The sequence below is a fragment of the Galeopterus variegatus genome, unplaced genomic scaffold (assembly GCF_000696425.1).
Source record: "Galeopterus variegatus unplaced genomic scaffold, G_variegatus-3.0.2 Scaffold705, whole genome shotgun sequence".
NCBI classification, from domain to species: domain Eukaryota; kingdom Metazoa; phylum Chordata; class Mammalia; order Dermoptera; family Cynocephalidae; genus Galeopterus; species Galeopterus variegatus.
In genome coordinates, this window is record NW_007726816.1 from 598,361 (window position 1) to 620,629 (window position 22,269).

The following is a 22,269-nucleotide window of genomic DNA, read 5'->3' on the forward strand; positions in this document are numbered from 1 at the left end:
CTCTACTAATGGTCAAATAAACAGCAATTCTTTTCATAAAAGCTGTTTGTGTTCCATGGTTCAATGATAAAATGAAAAGTGAAAAAAAAAATCATAATTGAATTTAGAAGCCATTTAAAATCCAGCTAATGTAGAAATACATTAAAGTAATATACAAAAAGTGTATCTTAAAAGGGCTAATGTGATTATTTCAGTTTCATATAATTAACCTACAGAATTAATCAGTGTAGCTAGTTCTGTGGTTAATTCTTTTTTCTATTACTTTAAAACTCTGAGAAACCTCCATACTGTTTTCCATACTGGTTGTACTAATTTACAGTCCCACCAACAGCATGAGAGAGTTCCCCTTTCTCCACATTCTCACCAGCATTTGTTATTCTCCATCTTTTTGATTATAGCCAGTCTAACTGGGGTGAGGTGATATCTTAATGTGGTTTTAATTTGCATCTCCCTGATGATTAGTGATACTGAGCATTTTTTTAAGTGACTGTTGGCCATTTTTGTTTTCCTTTAAAAAATATCTGTTCAGATCCTTTGCCCATTTTTTAACTGTTTTTTTTTTTTTTTTTTTTTTTTTTACTGTGTCATTGCTTGAGTTCCTTGTATATTATGAATATTAACCTCTTGTTGGAAGTATTGTTTGGAAATATTTTCTCCCATTCTGTAGGTTGTCGTTTCACTCTGATTGTTTCCTTCACTGTGCAGAAGCTTTTTAGTTTGATATAATCCCATTTATTTGTTTTTGTTGTTGTTACTTGTTTCTCAAACTACAGATAGATCTACCACATGATCCAGCAATCCCACTTCCAGGTATATACCCAAAGGAATGGAAATCATCATGTCAAAGGGATACCTGCACTCCCATATTCATTACAGCTCTATTTACAATAGCCAAGATATGGAACCAACCTAACTGTCCATTGATAGATAACTGGATAAGGAAAATGTGGTATATAAACACTATGGAATACTACTAAGCCATACAAAAGAATGAAATTCTGCCACTTGCATCAAAATGATGAGCTTGGAGAAAATTATGTTAAGTGAAATAAGCCAGGTCCAGAAGGAAAAATACCACATGTCCTCACTCATAAGTGGGACCTGAGAAAGGAAGAAAAGACCACAGTGGTACGTTGGACTTGCAGAGGGAGAGAGCATACCTACAGTTGTCAGGGTTGAAGTGGGGGATGAAGAGGGAGGTCAGGGAGTAACGGGGTGGGGAAAACAGGGAATAATTGTAATTTATAGTAAGGGGCACGCCAATAATACTGATCTGATCACCGCATCTTGGGCACAGGTGGTGATGGTCAGCTTCATACCCTAAAAATATGCATAATCGATAAAAATATATATAAATAAAAAAATAAAAACTTGATCATGTTAAACATGTCAACGTTTTTACATCATGCCAATCTAACTGGTCTGACTGCTTGAAAGTATATAAACCAAAACCTGTAAGCAATGGGGGAATATTCCAAGGCTCATTGATGAACACTTTAACATTACAAAGATGTCAAGTGTCTTAAAATAACCAATTCTATATAATACCAATCAATATTTTAGCATAATTTATTACGGAACTCAAAAAATGTATTTTAACCATAGTATATGAGAAAAATGAAAATGGATTTTTTTTATATTCAAACACAAAGGTAAACTCCAGATAGTTTAAAAAGTTAAATATGAAAAGGTAAAGCTAACAGAAGAATACCTAGGAAAATATCTCTGTAGAATGGAAAATGACTTTTTAAAAAAAAACCCAAATATAACTCAAAAGGTAAAAAACTGGTGGATTTGAGTGCCTCAAAATGAAGGACTTCCACTAGGAGAAGATATTTCAGACATCTAAACAGGGAAGGGACTGTACTTGGAAGATAAAAGCAACTCCTACAAAACAAGAAAAAGATATGAAATCCAATGGGAAAAATAATGGGCAAAGGATATGAATAAGAATCTTCCAAGAGGGTAATCAAAACAGATGCCAAGCATTTAAACTAAAACTCATTTCTTAGTAACCCAGAAAAATTCAAATTACACCAATGAGGTATTTTTTTTACCTAGATTGGCAAAAACTAAAAAGTAAATAAAGCCAAGTATTGGTGGGGATGTGAAGGAAGGAACCAGTGCATTCCACCTGAGCAGCCATTCTGTGATGCTGTCTGATAGTTCTCAGTCAAATCAGCAAATGTAACTGATTACCCTGTCTAGCAATCCTACTCAGAGAAATTCTCACCTAAGAAAACATGTAAGGGGGTTTTTAATACAAGTGTCTTAATGTTGGTTGTGGAGGTCATCAATGTGTCCATCATGACAGCACAATGTGGGACATACACTTCATAAACTACTATACAGCAGGACTAGCAAACACTATGTAATTATTGTAACATGAATGGATCACAAAAGCCTATAATGAATCAAAAAACTGAATGCATTGTGCTGTATTATAAATATTAAAAATTGATACATACCCAAAATGTCATTACATATTTTACAATGGTATATTGTAAATCTAAGGATAGAAATCAAACACATCAGAGCAGTTGCCTATGCTGCAAAGGAAAAATGAAGTTAATAGAGATAAACAGGGAATACAAAAATAAAAGAGAAAATTTGCAGGGATCAACCTGAAACTGTCCATGAACCAAGGAATACAATTAATCTAATGCTCCGTAACTGGGGTCGAGCAAGAAAAGAGAGAGAAAGGAAAGGAAAGGGAAGGGAGGGGAAAGGAGGGGAGGAAATGAAAAGGAAAAAAAAAATTAAGGCCACACTCCAGCTTTTAAAACAGAGACGGGATTATGCTATATCCTACATCCTACTTAAACAATAAAGAGTTCTAACATTCACTAAACTTTTCCTTGTAGTAAGATAATTCAAAACAGATGTTTGGGATTATCTTCAAATTTTCACTTTGAAATTGAAGATCTTGTATTTTCATTAATATTTAATATAATTTACATTTTTTTTTTACATTTTAAGACCATACATGTTATTGATGTAATAAAAGTAATGACTTTTTAAATTATGATTTTATTGGAATAATATCTTCAAAGTTCTCCCAAGGAATTGTCACAAAGCCTAAATACCAGCTATCCACGTTTAAAAGTCTATATTTTAAGAGAGAATGTGTACAGATGAATCCAATCCACACTTTAAACTTTGGAGGTAATATAATAAAGCATTTATTTGGAGTTCAAATATTGTGATTAGTTTATTTTGAAGTCTTCATGTAATTTTTAGAAGTTTTTCCCAATAGAGTTTCTAAATATTCTGAGTACTCATTTTATTATGGCTGTTACACAGAGTGAGTTTTATAAGAAATTGCTCTAATTTGGGGGAACTACTGCCTTGTCTCATGGCCCTGCCTTGCAGCACTGTGACAGCCTAAGTGGCATAAAAAGAGGAAAAGAAAAAGGGAGAAGAGATTGAGAAGAAATAAACAGAAATTTTAAAAAAGTACTGACAACTGCTTACAGTTACTTATAGCTTACTATATGATTGACAGTGTCCCAAACTTATTTAACGTAATAAAGACTTTTGAGGTCGATTACTATCCCCATTTTGCTGATGAGAAAACTGAGGGTCAGCTTCCTAAGTAGCAGAGTTAATGACAGGGTGATCCAGACTTGTTCACAAGCATCTAAATGTAGTTAGAGGGTAAGGCTATCTCACCCTCTCAATATTGAGTTTGAAAACAAAGTAGAATAATGTATCAAAGTACTCAATTTCTTTTATATATTTAATTTAGAAACTGAAGTATTGTATGAAAAAAAAATCAATTATCCAAAAGAGTCATCCCCTCAGAATGGCTGGGGCATTCTGATGGCTACAACAAAGTTAAGCTATCTGGGATGCATATTTCATAATATATTTTCCAAACCAGAGAAAAATCAATGCCAAACAATATATTGTTTTACATTTCTTTGGGAATATGATTTTAAAATGTCACATTTTCCTGTTAATACATTGAGAATAGAACACACCCTACTTGTATAAATAAATGGTTTGTTGCTCAAAGACGCCAGTAGGCACATTTATCAAGATCTCAGTGCGCTGAAGATGTTTTGCATGCGACAGATTTAGTAAGCACTGTTTAATAAGTACACGACTATTTCCTAAGACTAAGCATATGTGATGATTATATTAAGGGAAAGCAAATAGATGCTTCTAGATATCACTGGATAAGCCCTAGAAAATATGATCTGTGTATTTTATTTTCAAAGTGAAAAAGACTCTTCTGTTCTAAAACAGAAAGTGAAGAAGTAGGAATAACTCATATCTCAAGGGCTCTTCACATTGATATTCAACTACATCTAACAGGTATACACTTGCTAAGAAACTTGACCTTAATTCACAATGAAAGCTTCTCTTGTACTTAGTCCACAATCTGCCATAGTTTATTTTACGTTCTTTGAAAGGCAGAAAAATAATAAAATATTCCCATCCTGCTAAAGTTGTTCTAAAGAGAAAGTCAAATACCATGTCCCTCTGGAAATGCTGAAGTGATCTGCAGCAATAAGTAGCTCCAAAATTTTTTCAAAGTCCTCATTCAAATACCTGCTAGTTCTACGTTTTTAGAGTAAATTCAAACTTACTCTAAAACAACAACTGCAATTTCATGTCTCTGATATATTTCATAAAATCAATGCAGGAAGATTAAAGCTATTTCTTCAAGGATTTTTTACTTTATATTAACAATTTGAGGAAATTATAAATACTCGTGACTTTAAAAGTTAAAATACTTGTCTCGTGATTCGGCATATACTGCTCTTTGAAGAATTAGCTAAAAAAACAAATGAAGCTCTTAATATGTAATTTTTAGCTACTTAACATTCAGGTCTACATAAGTAATCACACCTCTGGGTTATTCTATCAGCATTTTCATTTCACTAGTACACTGAATACAGCCACTAAAATTGTTAGGGACTCTCAGTGACTTGCTTTTTCCTATAATTTATTTTTACTGCAGAGCTTTAATACATGTCTTTAGACTCTATCAAAATCTTGAGTTCTGTGTAAAGATCTGTCAAAATTGAAGCATTTAACTGCACTGAATAAGGGGACAAATCCTAAGTTTTGCTTCCTCCAATTTTGAGTTAATTGCTGGAAATAAGAATGCTATTCCTAAAGAGGTAAAAATCAAAATCTTACCAGTTACCTGTGCCAGACCTGCAGCAAAAAAAAATAATGCTTTATATATTAGTGCCTAACACATCTGATAACTGTTTTTAGTCAGATTAAAGGCCAATTATAGTCCAAACTTTGTGTACATATGATCTTTCTTAATCCTCATAACGAATGAGATTATATTATCACCCATTTAGTACCACATGAGGAAGCTATGCCTCAGAGGAGTAAGCTGCTATTCAAAGATAAAAAAGCTAAAAGTTGTGTCTGTCTGGTTTGAAAACCCTTGCTTTTAACCACTATGGAACGCTTGGACTTTGGAAGTGTTCCATAAATGGTATTACAAAAGCTATAAGTAAATATCATTTTTAGATATAAAAGTTAATTATGTTAAACTTTGTAATCTCAATGGAGAGGGGAGGAGAGGGAAAGGGAGGAGAAAGAAGGAAAAACGAAAGCATAGGATGGGAAAAAGAGCCACTTAACAACATGAAACTGAAGATTTTAACCAGCATGCTTTCACTCACTTTGTCTAACCATTTGTAGCCTGGACTTTGTACCAATTGTATGATAGTCACTTCATAACAACTCCAGGGAAATAAGAGCCCTTATACAGGAATTTACTTTCCCTTAAGTAATTACACTTTAGATTATCACAAAAAAAGAATATTCTGTTAAGAATGTAAATAAAACAGGTCTAGTTAAAATATTAAGTGGAAGAAAAGTGGATATGATTTAAAGATCGTGATTCATGTGATATCAGAATACATGTTCTGTATACTTATATGTAATTCTACTTACAAGAATTTTATAATATGAACTTCTTTCTTGTTTCCCTATCTTTAGTTATTTCAGATGTACCTGAAACTAATTTTAGTCCTAATAAGAAAAAAATATATTAAAAATGAAAAGAAAAAAATTTGTACCTCAGTAATATATTAACAATGTTAGTCTGGACAATATTGTTAGTCACTATAACATCTATGTACATATTGTAACATCCACATCTACAATCCAGTGCCTTTGTTTGTTTTAGTTTAAATATACCTAGAGCTGTTCCTCAATATTTTACCATCTGTAATCTCTACCACATTCCCATCTTTGACTATGACCATCCCCACATCCCTAGCCCTGGTCTGCTGCCTGTACCACTCATGGTACTTGATGCTGGGATTCATTTGCTAGTTAATTTCTCATCTATGCAGAATTTTTCCCATGACCTCTACATCAAAACTTAATTGCTCTGTGTCCCTAACAGCAATGTTCTCTGTGAAAAGTACTATACATTAAGACAGTTAATATAATTGCATTTGCAAATATGACTAGCCAAGGAGAAGAATTTGGGGGCACCAAGCCCTAAGACTGCTCAGATCATACCAAGAAACACTTTTTTGCCAATCACAGTTGAAAACAGTTAACAAAACTCTTGGTGAATATATACATGGGAATGACAAATACTGACTCTATTTATCTGATAACTATACCAATTCAGAAGAGGCTTTTTAGAAATTCCTCACATGTGGCTGATCTCAGTGCTCATGAAGTCATCCAACCAGTATCTTTAGACTGATGCTAACTTCAAAAGAATATTTTACTTGCTTCTGAATTCACATCAGGAATAGAATTGTCTCAAATAAGCCTTTACAGCTTCCTTCTATATACCCTGATTCATCCGAATTTCTCAGGTCTGAAAGATGAAGATCCCTTGGAGAGGCCAAGAGTTCTTGGACAACTATATTATGATTTCTAAACGACTCCAGGGGAAACAAAGGGAATCCATTTTCCCCCTAAATTCCCTGTGTTCTCTTATAATCCAGTCTCACTGTCTACTATTCTGACAGTGGATCCTGCCACCATTTGGGTGGGTCCCTGCCACCTAATGGTCCCAGGTTAGTTTCCTACTATGTGTCACTAAAGGAACTTTGATGTAGAGACATAAAACAAAACATTCAAAACCTAAGTTTTAGGGCCGGCCCATGGCTCACGTGGGAGAGCGTGGTGCTGATAGCACCAAGTCAAGGGTTAAGATCCCCTTACCAGTCATCTTTAAAAAAAAAAAAAAAAAGTAAGAAAAAAACCCCCAGAAAAACAAAAACAAAACCTAAGTTTTAGGGCCGGCCCATGGCTCACGTGGGAGAGCGTGGTGCTGATAGCACCAAGTCAAGGGGTAAGATCCCCTTACCCGTCATCTTTAAAAAAAAAAAAAAAAAGTAAGAAAAAAACCCCCAGAAAAACAAAAACAAAACCTAAGTTTTAGGGCCGGCCCATGGCTCACGTGGGAGAGCGTGGTGCTGATAGCACCAAGTCAAGGGGTAAGATCCCCTTACCCGTCATCTTTAAAAAAAAAAAAAAAAAAAAAAAAAGTAAGAAAAAAACCCCCAGAAAAACAAAAACAAAACCTAAGTTTTAGTACTAGTCCTGTTATCAATTAGATCTGAGTACACTTAAGTGAATTACTTAATGTAGCAACAGTAAAAGCAATAACTTAGTGATTATATAATGTGGTCCAAACCCTGAGCTAGATATGTCCTACTAGATGGTATTACTATATTCATTATATAGATGAGCAACTTGAGGCTCAGAGAGGTTGTGATAACACTATGAGGAAAATGATAACAGCTATTAATGGCCTGCATTAGGAACAGTACCCACATCTACCTTACTGCAAAGTTTAGGCTCCTTATCAATGCTGTTTCTCCTTAAACATCCTGTCTCTCTTAGTTTCTCACCTGTAAAATGGTTGCAATGATGCTTGTCTAAACTCCGGGATCACTGAGAAGGTTAAATAAGATAATATATGTGTAACTCTTTAAAAAGTACATTTTTATGGAAAACATATATCTCATTAATGATTATACACAAAAGACAACCAATTAGATATACACTTTTACAATACACCCCCCTCCTCTTATTCAGTATCTATGCACATGCTATTGAGTATTTCATTGCCAGCCACATCTGTGCCAACAAAAGCACAACTCAAAGCAATATTAAATACTGAAGAAGCCAATTTTAAAATTTAAAATAAAAATTCTAAAGATTGAATTTTAATGGATTAAAAAATCTGTTCCTATGATACAAATAGAGAACATCTCAAATATAGTATATCAGGATGCTGTACCCTATGTTAACTTCTACGTATTAATTTTTGGCAGTCACTCTGAACAATCAGCAGCTAGTGCTGAACAGGGCAAAAGCAGAGTTAATGCCAGAGAAAAGGAGATTTTTTAAAAAATATGAAATGACTAATAGTAATATAAGTAACAAGAATATTTCTGTGAATGGAAAAATATTTATACATGCAAATGAAAAGAACACTTAATTTGTTTATAACTATTCCATCCTACAAGATTTCTAAAATTAAATATCAATTACTTTTGCTATATGCACATATCGCGGGCAACTATCATTTTAAAGCATTTTCTTCTGTTATTTTAGACATTAACAGAAAAAAGGGAAGTTCATCTGCTTTGCCTTCTTTGCCAGTATAGGACAAATAAATAAGAATTCTTAAAAAACTATGCAGTGAATACTTCGGTATGAGACATTTTTACATGAATTGAAAAATATAATACTAAAACTAAGAATGTTGTCACTCATTTAACAGTCTTAAACATACAACTCAGAAAGTTATACTTCCAAGCAACAAAAGGAAGCTAGCACATAGCTACATAGCACATACAGGGCAAAGGAGGGTAAATGGGAAAAATCAGAAAATATGTCAAAATCAGAAGAGTCAATATTAAAATGATATCGTTGCATCAATTGAGCAGTATAGAAAAGAGAACGGCTGGCTCACTCTCCTGCATCTCCATTCTTAATTAGATTGGATCCAAACAGGGAGTTCCCAAAGGCCATTAAAGGATCTTTTTGCACCAAACGCATCTGCAATTCTAAGTGATTAATGATATTATGAACTACAAATTATGACTAGATGTGTGGTCTTAGAGATATAAATTCCTATATTCTATTTATGAGTTCTAAACAATGTCAACATTCAGACTATATACATGTCAGGATGATTAAAACCCACAAAGAAGCCATATTTTCCATAAAATAATCAAAATTGGGATTAGGATATACTTCTTTAAGTCTATATTTTAACTTAAAACCCCCAAAGTAAATATCTACTCCAGGCTCAATTTGAGAATGAGCTGAGAAGCAGCACCAGCTACAATCAAAGCATGACAGTTCTATGACCAAAGCACCACACAGCTTCTAGAACTGTACCAGAAAGAGAAGTCATATAGTCTATTACAAGGACTTCAGGGACTGTATCAACTTACCTCACAAAGTATCTCAAAATCGCTGTCCTAAAGTGTAACAGCAAAAAAGATTTTTAAATCCCGTATTGTTGCTTCCAAATAGAATTTAAAGAGCAAACTTAATTTTAAATATATCACTGTGATTAGAGATATGGAAAATGCAGAATACAGAGTTTTGTATAATATCAATAATGAATATGCTAATGTTTTCATTACACAAGCCCTGGATCTCATTTCTACTTTAAAATTATTTTTAAGACTTCCATGAATATGGACAATACCATTAATTCTTAACCACTCGAGTGAACATGACTTGAAGCCACCCTTGGAAAACATTCAAATTACTCAAGAAACAGAGGAGGTAGAGATATGATGTATTCAAAACCAGTATCACAAACCACAAATGCTTACTGGCAAAGCTCAAAGAGACTGAATCAAAGTAAAACAAAATATCTTAAAATATATTGGACCTTGTGGTCTTTACTGGTGGTCTTTACTGGTGATCTCATGATACACAAGTTTGAGAAATTCACTCTCTTACCCCAAGGAAGGAGAAGGGAAGAAGAGCAGAAAAAAATCTTAGCACAATTATTATACAAACTCCAAATTCCAATACACAGAGCTTCAAACATTATGACTATAAGTTTCCTCTCCTATTCCAAGTATCTTAAGAGAATGTTGTGTGTTGATACCTCAGTTGTCTGTTCCTATCAAAACTTGACTCTCAGCTGATGTATTGCATATTTAACCCAGTTCCTTCTTTCTGTGCTTAAAATATCTAGAGAGAAATTTTTCATAATTAAAATGTATGCCTAGAATGCTTCCAAAGAAGATATTGATGTTGATATTATAATATAATATCCTATGATGTTTTGCTCAAAGGAACTCAATTATGTTGTTTAAGATGACTGAATGAATGTTCACAGTGGCAGCTATTATACCGTATTGGGAATTAGAATCCTTAAATACAAGACACAATGAAGCTTTCAATATAATTCTGCCAGCAGAAAGATTTTTTTAAAAAATCTGTTTCTCTTTCTTATTTAATAAAATCTGAGTATGGTTTCTTATTTGGAAAACTGTATTATGATTTAAAAAAATAAAAACCTTTAAAATATTTGATCATTATTTCATTTTTAGTAAGCACATAATATGTATATCCCTGCTCGATCCTCTCGGATGGTAATGTTCATATTTTAAAAATTACAAGTAAATTTAGCACTAATAATCAAAGCTAAAAATGAGATTTCTAATTTAACACCCAGAAGCATAAAAATAAAAATAAGGCTCATAATTTCTTTCAGTCACCTTCTCATAAAGTTATACAAAAACATTCCTCTACATCCAACCCTTTTTCAATAATTATATGGTTTGTACATCTCAGATTTTCCCATAATGCCTTAAGACGTATCTGGAATTTTCTTTTAAATCAAGTAATAGGCACATGTGCATAAGGTTAAAACTAAAAACACGTTGTGTTTGACTACTCAAAAACTTGCTCTGTGACATTATCACTAAGTATATTTCAGCAAGAAATGAACATGTTTCCTTTCTGGCCTTTATAAGGGTCAATATCTGTAATTTGACTTTACACATGATAGTGCTCTTACATACTTTTTAGCCTACATTAACAGCTTACTTTTCTTTTGCTGAAAGAGAATTAAAAATTTCAAAAATGGCAGCTATAATCTTAAGCAAATAAAACTATTCTCAATTATAACTTCTAACATAGCAAATCATTCCTTAATAGAGGCCAGATCTCAAGATATTTCTTAGGTTGTTTTTACTGGTAGTGTGATGAAACTCAATGTCCAGAAAATCCTTCCTTATACAGAACCCATTAAAATGCTAGATAAAAATAAAAACAGTTTGAATGAATGTATTAATTGATAGAAAAGTAAGGGTAATCCTAAAGTCCAGAGACTGCACGAAAGCAGGAATCCAGAAAGGTAAACAAGCTTTGAAGATAGCATTCACTTGCATTTATCTGTCAAACTATGATAAACCAGGGATTGGGCTTCATTAGGCTTCAATGTGGGGGGTTCACATTGTAAAAGCCACATGAACTCTTGCCCCCTGAAAAAAAAAAAATTCCCTGGAATTCCATACATTTAACACACCTTCACACAAACTTTGGGACAATACTACATATGTTACCCAAAGTAAAAATAAGTTTTAAACTATAGTTGTAGCAGGTACTTCAAAAAAGATATGACAAGAATATTGTGGATAGCTTTGAAACCCTAGTTAAATTGAACAAAATCCAGGAAAAAAAAAAAAAAAAAGCTGCTAAAACCAAATAAGTAAATCTGATTATTTCCAAAAGTATATAAAAAAAAATCAATATAAAAAAATCCAAAAATAAAACTTGATTGAGCCCAGCTTGTTTTACAGGTAAATTCTACCTACTAAAAAACAAAATGATAATTCTAATTTTATACAAAATCTTCCAGGGAACAAAAAGAGCTAGTGCTCCCAAACTGATTCTATAAAATTAAGATCAATTGATTTTAAAACTAGAATATGATACCAGAAGAGAGGAACTGCCAATCATTAAGGTACACAGGTGAAACACAACTTCAAAAGAATATAGAAATGATAATACATTATAACCAATTCCTGAGTTTATTCCAGGAGTTCAAAATAGGCTCAGTATTAGAAAATCTATTAATATAATTCAAAGTAACAGACTGAGTATCATCATCAATATTACTTCGTAGAAAAAAATTCTTCAGCTAGAAATAAGACAACTCTACTGATAAACTATACAATGCACATAACAGTGAAATATCAAACATTTTTAAACAAAAATAAGAAACCAAAAAACTGCTGTCATTGTCTATTTAAAACTGTGATAGAGGATCTAGCACGTAAGATAATGAAAAGAAAATAAATGAATTGAAAGAAACAAAACTGAAAAAAAGGAGAGGTATAGAGAGAAATCTTCAAAGTTACTGGTAATACTCTTAAGCTGTGAAATGGCAATTTTAGTAGTATTCTTTAAACTATACAATGATGTGTGTGCATACCTACATATTTTTCTATGAATGAGATATTTCACATACACTTAATAAAAGCAAAGAAATGTTAGAGCACTAAGAAACACAAAATAATAAAATCAGAAAAATTTAACTTCATTCTTCTGTTAATCATATGCTAGTCTCAATTCCTTTGCAATATAATCCTCGATAAGTATAATCAAAGACAACACTAATTTCAGGTTTAAACGTTTTTGAATGCCCATTAAGATCCTCAAAGTTTTGCTGGATAAGCTCAATGACTTAGACTCAGCAGTATGTCACCTGCTTCATCTATAAAACACCATAGGACCATCTGCATGGAGTCTGTTGTAGTCTAGTATTTCCCCCCCACACCCCCTATCCCCCACCCCCAAAACTGTACTTGCAGTCATTAGGGCTGGGACAACATGAATAAAAAATGTACGAGCCATTTCATTCCTAAAGTCAGGGAAACCACATGCATTTGAACTTCCACAACTACTCCATCCCAACTGAAAAATGACCATATTTGATTTCTTCAAGAATCAAGTACTTTAAAAGGTCCTTAACAATTTGGCAAATTTGCTTTTTTAAGATATTTTAATCTGGTTCAGCCAACGAGACATTTTCATTTTTTCTTGACAGCTCCATTATTTTATATTTCCTTTTTCTATTCAATAGAGAAAAGATGGACTGAGAAGACAAAATACAATTTATTTACCATATAGAAGCCTGATTTAATTTCCTGCTCTCAACAAGCCCTTACCGATGCTTTAAGCTAGTTTTCTCCCACCATGTCTTTCTATTAAAAATGAAAATCTGTGTTTTACAGCTTTTTTTAACTCAGGACAGTAAGTCTTAACAAAAATCTTACAGTATTTTCCCTTCCTGTCTTAACTGGTCAATATTATGTTTTCTAAAAAAAAATCTGTCTCTTGAAAAATTCTCATCTTATCTTAGAAGTACCATGGCAAATTATTGAAGAAATATAATGGAATTTATTACACAATTTCAAAGCTAGCTGGTTAAGTACAGCTCACCAAAGTCAAAGAGAAACTCAATTAGAGGTGAATAAAAGTTTAGACCATAAAATCCACAATAAATTTGTCAATTTTGCATGGCTTACAGGTTGAGATTTCACTTAAACTTTGAGTTGCTTCCTTAATAAAATAATATTCCTCCACCATACTTGTTTCTTGAAATTTGAAGCCATGTGAAATTGAAATAGAATTATCAGTTTTACACTATTCCAGAAAGGAAGAAAAACGGCCAAACATTACAGAAATGAAACAACAATTTTGTCCGTTTTTCTGTATCTAAACAGGTAATATTTGTATCTGCACCAGGTGGGGGAGTGAATATAGAATGCTTGCGTAATCACCTTGAGAGTTTAAAATATGTGTGTTAGTTTATACATACCTTTTATTTCTATCGCTTCACATATTTACATGAGAAACAGGCATTAAAAACAAACTTTAGCTTGTTAAATTTTCCTCAGATTAACCCTGCTTAATTCCTAACTAAGAAACTGCTTTCAAACAATTAAAAATCATACTTGCATGTTCTTTAAAGCAAATTTATAGAGTTAATATACCAACCATTCTCAGAACTAATTGGATTTTTAATCTATATAACTTAAAAAGCTTTAAATGCCTTTTACCATAACAGATAAACTGCCATATAGGATATCATTCTTTTTTTATGTTCATGTGCTCACTGATCTGTTTATGTATAGTAATTTTATTAGTCTGTGACTATGAGCATAATTAATAAGGAAGTCTGCAAGTAGTTGGTTTTAGGGAAGAAAGGTGATGAGTTTGAGATGCTGGCAGATCACCCAAGTGAAAAAGTTCCTCATAGATATGAGGTCATTGGGAACATAACTTAGAAATTCAATGATGTATTTATTGACCCTTTACTATATACCAATGTTCCAGATACTATAGTGAAGGGAAAATAAAGGCAGGTTTTGAACAAGCCTTGAATAATGCATCAATTTAGAGAGAAGCAAAACCACAGAAGAGAGCCGTGGGAAATGAGAGAAAGACAAAATTGTGTAGTGCTCTGAAAGCCATAGTAGCAGGGAACGGTGGTGCCAAATTCTACAGAGAGCTAAAGAAACATAGGGATTTAGATTTAGTTTAGGACAGAGTCCGACAAGAAGGATGATCATAGATTTGTCTGCTTTGTAATGAATTTAAAAATGCTTTCTTCAAGCATATACTAATCAATACAGATTATAAAATTTGTTGTTTAAAGCAGAAAATTTTTTTCAAACATAACATAGCTTGTTTATTAAGACAGTCAGACAAAATTTCTTTTCTAAGCACAAAAATGCAAAGAATCATTGTGAAATCAGCAAACTATAGTAATCAACTATGTCTAGTATTTTCCTGACATTATCAACCACATAGTGAAACAGGCTTATGGTTTACATAGTCCAAGTCAGCTGTCATTTCTCCAGTCTCCAGATTTAAACCATAAATTAGCAGCAGTCACTATGACAGGCTTTACTCATCATCATTTGCATCCAATCAGTTAATGACTGGCAGCTGTCGACAGAACCCATTACTGAAGGCAGCAGTTTTAATGCATAATGCTTCATAAGGCTTAAATCACATTCTGTTAAAGTACATGTTAGACTGAAGTACTCCAAAATTTGCAAAGGCTTTCAAAGGCAGGAAAGAACCTAACTCAATCTGTAATCTCAGAAAGCCTTACAGAACACTGGCTTTAAAGAATTTCTAATCTTTTGCTAAGCTTGAACAACATAATAGACTAAGAAAAATCTGCCTAAGAAAGAATATTGCCAGTCTCATAATTGCTAAGGAAGTAACTGTAGCCAGAATTATTATTAGCTTGTTATAAACAGAAAAAATAAGGAACCTGGATTGAAAGAGTTTATCTTGTATCAAAATGCAAGCATATGTCACAGACAGCAGTCACAGTATCTGAAACTAACTCTACTCCCAATTCTATCCCGCATATTATGAAGCACTCCTCAGTACCTGGTAGACCAACAGCATAATATTTCATACTTTTGCCTTATTTCATGCATGTACATTCTATCTCTAAAGAGATTATGAACTCCTTAAGGAGAAGGCCTATGACTGTAACATTCGTTATTCAATGTATCCATTACTGAATCCCTTCACTCTACCAGTTTCCTCATTGCTACATGTATGCTATTTTAAAAATGCAAAAATCCTTTCTTTGCATCATACATTCTAGCATATGCTGACAATGCATCCAGACAATAAGCATGTAAATATAGAAAATACAGTATGTCAAATGGTGATAAGTGCTATGAGAAAAACGAAGCATGAAAGAGGATCGGAGAATGCTGGATAAGGCAGAAGCAGAGGAGTAGCTGTGGTTTTTGACAGGGGAGCCCATTTTGCACAAAGCACCTTACTGATAACGCAACTTTTGACTAGAGACCTAAAGGAGGTGAGGGAGACTACAGTGAGAATACCCAGGGAAACACAATCCAGGAAAAAGCAAGGACCAGGGCAAAATCTCTGCTGCAGGAGCTTACCTGGCACATCAAAGACAGAAGGCACATGACAGGGGCCCCCAGGAGTGGAGTGGAACAAAGAAAGGAAAGGCTGGGGAATTATAGGGTATTGTCTGTGACTGCATGCTTTGAGAAAAATGGGGAGCCAGTGGAAGACTGAGGGCACTGGAATGCCACCCTCTGACTTGTGTGTCAAAATGATCACTAGTGGTACTGGTTAAGTGTGGACAGGAGGGATGTAAAAATGGAAGGAGGGGTTCAACATTAAAGAACTTGGAAGTCATCATTCCCATACAACAAGAAAAAGCTAAATAAATGGAAAATCTTGTCTTGAAACCATGAGTGAACTGAGGTGGCAGGGCTAACCACCACCCTGAAGTCTGGAGAGACAGAAGAGTCACAAATCCCGAGAATCACAGAAGTAAGCTTACCTGAAGCAGAAGTTGCTGGAGGCAGAAACTGTTAGGAACAATGAACTGGTAATTTTGAGTAGTTGCTGGAGGCTGAATACTGACAGACTGAGAGTGAGAAACTCCTAGGGGCCGCCTTCTTAAGGGACCCCCACACTTTTCTGGGTTTTGTGTCCAGGGACCTCAGCAGATTTTCACTGAGAAAAGCCAAGGAATATGCTCTCCTGGCTTTGGCAGAGGAGAAAAGAAGAATAAACCTTATGAGGTATAGCCAGCGCATCCTCCATACCAAAAGCCTACTCTCCAGGAGAAATACCATACCAAAGCCTAGTCCCAGAGTTGTGGGGGAAGGATATTCCTCCCACTGCAGCCCCCTCTAGCCTTCCTATCTCCACTGAAGTGGGACACAGGGAATGCTAAGAAATATTTGTGAAGGTCACAGCCCAGAGAAGATGAGATTTAATAGTAAGATAATAGAACATTTTCCTTCCCCCACAACATACCACCACAGCAACAGGGCTCTGGTATAGTAGTAGTGGATTAAGGCTGAAAAAGATGCAAAACAAACCCTGGGTCCCTAGGGAAGCCCAAAGACAACAGAAGGGACATCAGAGGAATTTGACACTTCTGTCACCTATGACTATAGCAAAGATTAAATACAGTCTGACACCAAGTCAGGTTAACATAAAACATAAAACCTTCCATTAAAGCCTATTTACCCACAACACCAAGTCAAGGGTTAAGATCCCCTTACCGGTCATCTTTAAAAAAAAAAAAAAAAGCCTATTTACCTCGTTCTTATTACTCAATATATCATGTCTGACTTGAAACAAAAAAAATTACAAGACATGCTAAAAGGCAAGAAAATAGAGACTGGAAGATCAGTCTTTTAATAATATTCCAGAGGAACAATGATGGCGTCTTGGGCCATGTGGTAGCAGTGGAGGTACTAAAAAGTGGTCTAGCTCTGGATGTATTTTTGAAGACAAAGTAAGACGATTTGTTGATGGAATGGATGTGGGTATGAGAGGAAAAGAGGAGACATGGATGATTCCAAGGTTGTCGGCCAGAGCTGTTGGAATTGAGATGCCATCAACTGAGATGGTAAAGACTTCAACTACAGCAGTGGCTGGGGCACTGCTGTGGCAGTGAGTTTCAGGAATTCAATTTTTGATGGCTCAATGGCCTTAACACTGTTCAGTTGTGCATTCGTTTAATAATATTTTGGAGTGCCTAAATACTATATCACTTCCTGAGCATTAGGAAGGAGACATGGAAATAAGTTGGATACCACGGAAATGGTTAATAATTGTTTTACTGAGTGAATGGATGAATGAAGAAGAGACCAAACATTTTAACCATGTCACCAAAATAGCTTATTCAGAATCACGCCTGTCAGCAATAATTGTGAATGCTGGAAAATATTTAAGAGTTCATAAAATGCTTTCATCTTCTCTGGGACAGAGACTGCTACTTACATCCTGTGCATAAGTATGCCTTCCCCCTTCTTACAGAGTAATAAAACTTGGCTGAGTACTTGGCTTCCCATAATACAGATAACATTTCCCAGCCTTTCCCAGCTAGGTGTGGCCAATGGTCTGTAAGCAAACATGGTGTGTGCAATTTCTGTGATATGCTCTTAGAGAGAATGGGCACACCCACCATTTGCCCTTTCTCCCCTTCTTCCTGTCAGCTGAAGTGCTGATGTGACAATGAGCCATCTTGGACCATATGGACAGGGTGACACCACTGAGATGGCAAGGGAACAAAAGAGAAGGAGTACGGATCCTCAAAACCCATGGCGCCATCTTATCAGCTCTGTGCTGTACATACTTAGATTGTTCCATAGAAGAATGAAGTTTCTATCTTATTTAAGCCACTGTTATCTTGGCTCTTTGTCATAGAAGCTTAGCCTGAAACTTAACTGATAAATATAATAAACCTCCAGAACAACACTGTGATGCAAATAACATGCTGGGGGATTTTGTTTTAATTCCTTACCACGTATCCGTTTTAAACAGCAGGAAAATAAATTCGCAATATAGCTTTGCTCTATATACTTATATCTACCAGTGAGCAAAAGCTGGGTGAAAAAGCATTCTGCAGGAATTGCAACAACTTTTAGAACAAGATTTGAGTTCAGGCATTCAATAAACTGTGCAGTCCTCACTACCTATAAAAGCCACAAAGTAATGATTGTTCAGAGAGAATTGTGGAATTATATGCCATGCAATAGCTCAACTTTAACACTTCTATTTCCCATTAAAATCCATGCTATCTATTAAGCATCATAAGCACCAACAATTAGTTCCTTGGCTTAAAGAAATGTGCAGTTGTTCACTGAACCCTTGACTTTAATTTGTGCTTATCAGACAAGGATGCCAAAGTTGCTTCTGGAATATCTAGATATTTGGATATATATCCTGATATATATCAGTAGGACATTTTTACATATTTGGAACAGTTTCACACCTTCAGTATTTGAATCCTGGTACACAATTGTGTTGGAAACAGTAGAAAAAGCCCAGTTCAAATGCTATATGAGCAGCCTTAATTTAAAAGATGAATAACTAACAAAAGTCTTATGAAGAACACTATTTGGCATTACTTACTATGCTATATTTCTGCACTAAATATGTACACTTATTTTTATTCATTTTCTACCTTTCATCATACTGAATTGCCTTTGCTTTAAAGAAAATAACTTTCTATTTTGGCTATCAATTCTGAGACTTGCTAAAATAATTTCTAAATTAAAAGCAATAACGAAAGGTATAATCAATCTCCTCACTGTACAGTGAATCGTGTTTTTTTTTTTTTTCCTAAGTGACTTAAACTCTTAAATAAGAACATGCTAACTGCTTGGCAACACCCAGATTACCTAGCTTCTGAAGGCTAAGGGTGACTCACATCTACATGTGTACACACTGATATCAAGAGACAGGATTCCAAGATTCAGAGGTAGCCTTACCTCCAAATCTTTTAAAGATGTCAATGTAAGTCTTGGGGTATTTCCTCAGGTGATGCTTGGAAAACAGAAGAGCTAAAGTACACTTAAGTGGGATAACCTGACTTTCATCACATGATGAAAGAGATGTCCATATCAGTATTTTTAAATTCAGAAACCAAGCATTTTTCTAAATTCTTAGGATAGTCAATATTTTTTACACAACAGGAGTTCTAATTCTTCTGGATATGCATAGTCAGGAACACAGAAAAATATCTCTCTATTCCAAGTCTGGAATGCTGGCTATATCTCAGAATTTGTTTTACTGCAAATCTCCTTAAAAAATAAGAAGAATGAAAGATATGGGTATTGCATAAAACGACCTCTTTCTTAGTACTGTGCTTTAAGAAGCAAAGATATAAAAAGTCTGAAAGTGTAAACTGTCCAGGTAAAAGTATAAATAAAATATTACCTTTAGCTGGGTTTACTTTTATCCCTGACCTATAGAGCATTTCCTCATTCTGCCAGTCTCCATTCCTGATCACGGTCTTGAGTCCATAGAAAACAATTAATGTAGCTGTAGCATAAAAAATCAAGCTCTTGAGAAACCGCTTTTGGACTTTGACATAAAGGGCTCTGGCACCCACTGTAATCAGGAGGCAGAAGCCCATACTAGGAATATATAATACTCGCTCTGCAATTACAAAGCCGACATAGAAAAACAGGTTCGTGGCAGGAACAAACGGTATTATTAACAAAGACAAAGACAGAACAACAATGTTCTCGGTAGAAGGAAGTTGTGTTCTCTGGGATGCATTATTTTTAATGCCATTTTCTACTTTGGATGCAAAGCTGGGTTTAATCTCTGAGTTCCGGTACTCCACCTCTGAAGGGCAGCTATGTCCATTTGCATTCTGCCTGCCATTTGTGACAGCTTTCCCATTGCATACTCGTTCCACGCTTGGGCTCTTCAAACCGTAGTAGGCCAGGAGGAGGAGTCCAGTATAGAAGGCCACAGTGTGTAGGTTTCTCCAGTCACAAATTGTTTTGAGCAGAGGCACAGCATCCATTGACCAATCAAAACTGAGGGTGTCCGGGCATAGCAGCAGCCAGAGGTTCTTGGTTGGCAAGTAGGAGAAGGTGAGCGTGCGAGCCAGGAGGCTGTCCGAGTCGGCAGCTGGGTTGTCAGAGTTGGAAAAGCTCGGTGGTTTGTTTCCCATCCAGTATAACCGGGCACCCAAAAGGGAGGTCCCCCAGAAAGTTAACAAGCTAATGCTGAGGAAAAGAGACAAGTTCTTCCTCTGAAACCAAAAAAAAAGGGGGAGGGGGGAATTAAGATCATTATCAATATAGCATGGAAACATTTCACTAAATATTTAGAGATGAAATAGACTTAAATGGACAGTTAAAAACACAGCCTTTTTTCTCCAATACATGACATCATTTCCGCCTTCTTTTAAACATGTTTAGGAAAATTTTAACCTCAAAAAACAAACAAAAAAAAAAACACTGCGGAGTCCTAGTTTGTATGTAACTTTTGGGGAGTATCTTTCTTCTTTTTCCTCTCTAAAATACCAATAACCAAAGCTTCAATTTCTCGACCTCTACAAAATGAGTTCAATATATTTTCTTCTCAGAAGTGGTGTCAGGTCAAACTGAGACCACAATATAAAAGTACTTAGCACTCTGCCTAAGATATAGTAGGCACTTAATAACTGTCTTATTTTATAGTTTAGATATTGGGGTAAAATGAAGAACAGTCATGTCAAGAAATATGGGGTATGACAGGATTCTCTGCTCAGCTCTAAGGTAGTAATAGCATTTAGCTATGTCTATGCCAGTCCGCATTTCATCGTCTTGAATGTCCTTGCAGAATTTCTATACCAGGCTTTCATCTGCCACACCATGCTATCACAGACATCAGTGACATCCCACATTTAATAACATTCCTCATGAATCCAAAATTCTTCATGTTGATGACAACTTTTAAAAATAAAATGACTTTAATAATGAACTTATTTCAAGAGAAAGACAGAAAATTGTACGAGGAATGTCAAAGGGTATCCTTGTTAATGAGAATTTTCTGGCAAACTCCTTCAACCTGAGCAAGAAATCAGTGACACCTAACAATCTAAGTCATGAAGGGGCAGCAGGTGGAGAGGGAATGATTGGTACCATATCCTAACCTTAATGACCCAGTGGTAATGCCATCTCTCATGATAAACATTTTGGCATTGTATAGAACTGTCTTGCTCAATGACATTCAGAATGGTGCTTGAAACCTTACAAAACATATGTCAAATATTTAGCCTAAAAAACAACTCGCAAACAGCAATGTATCTTAAGCATGTGCAACTTTTATTAAACAGTCTCTATGTATCATATACAAGTGCCACACTGGACTCTTCTCAGACTTCTCATCCGCCCCAACTTTGACTGCTGGAAGCCACAGCACTGCTCATGGACCCTCTTCTCCATTACCTCAAAGCTCATGATTGTGAACATTATTAACATACGCTAATGACTCCACCTTCACCTCCACAGTCTAAACTCAATTGCTTAATGGGTATATTCACTTTGGTACCTCAAACTCAAAATGCCCAAAACAGAAATCCCGACTTCATACTCTTCCCAAACTAAATAAAGCAGTTCCTCTTCCAGTCATTGCCATCTCCGAACACGGTAATACTATGTAACAAGTTTCTTCTTCAGACTCTTTCCTTCTCTCCACATTTAATCTATTACCGAGTCCTCTCACTTCCACTTCAAAATACATCCCAAATTGGTCCATTTCTCTCCATTTCTTCTGTTATCATTCTAGTCCAAAATGGCAACACCTGGAATACCACAAGAATCTCCTCCAAACAGATGACACTGCCCTTCTTAACACAGAGTATGCTATTCCCAAATTGTAAAATTTTTTTTTTTTTTTTTTTTTTTTTTTTTGTCTTTTTTCCGTGTCCGGCAACGGCTCGCAACCCTCAGTGTTGCCCCCGTACCGGAC

General features: G+C 35.0%; 1 protein-coding gene across 1 annotated transcript in view; it reads right to left on the reverse strand.

Annotated features, from left to right (window-relative positions):
* Positions 1-22,269, reverse strand: part of TMTC2 (transmembrane and tetratricopeptide repeat containing 2) — a 390,547-nt gene that overhangs the window by 181,804 nt on the left and 186,474 nt on the right. The window contains exon 3 of the mRNA XM_008571569.1: positions 19,738-20,566. Coding sequence (XP_008569791.1) covers positions 19,738-20,566 — 829 coding nt within the window. The remainder of the gene's footprint in view (positions 1-19,737; positions 20,567-22,269) is intronic.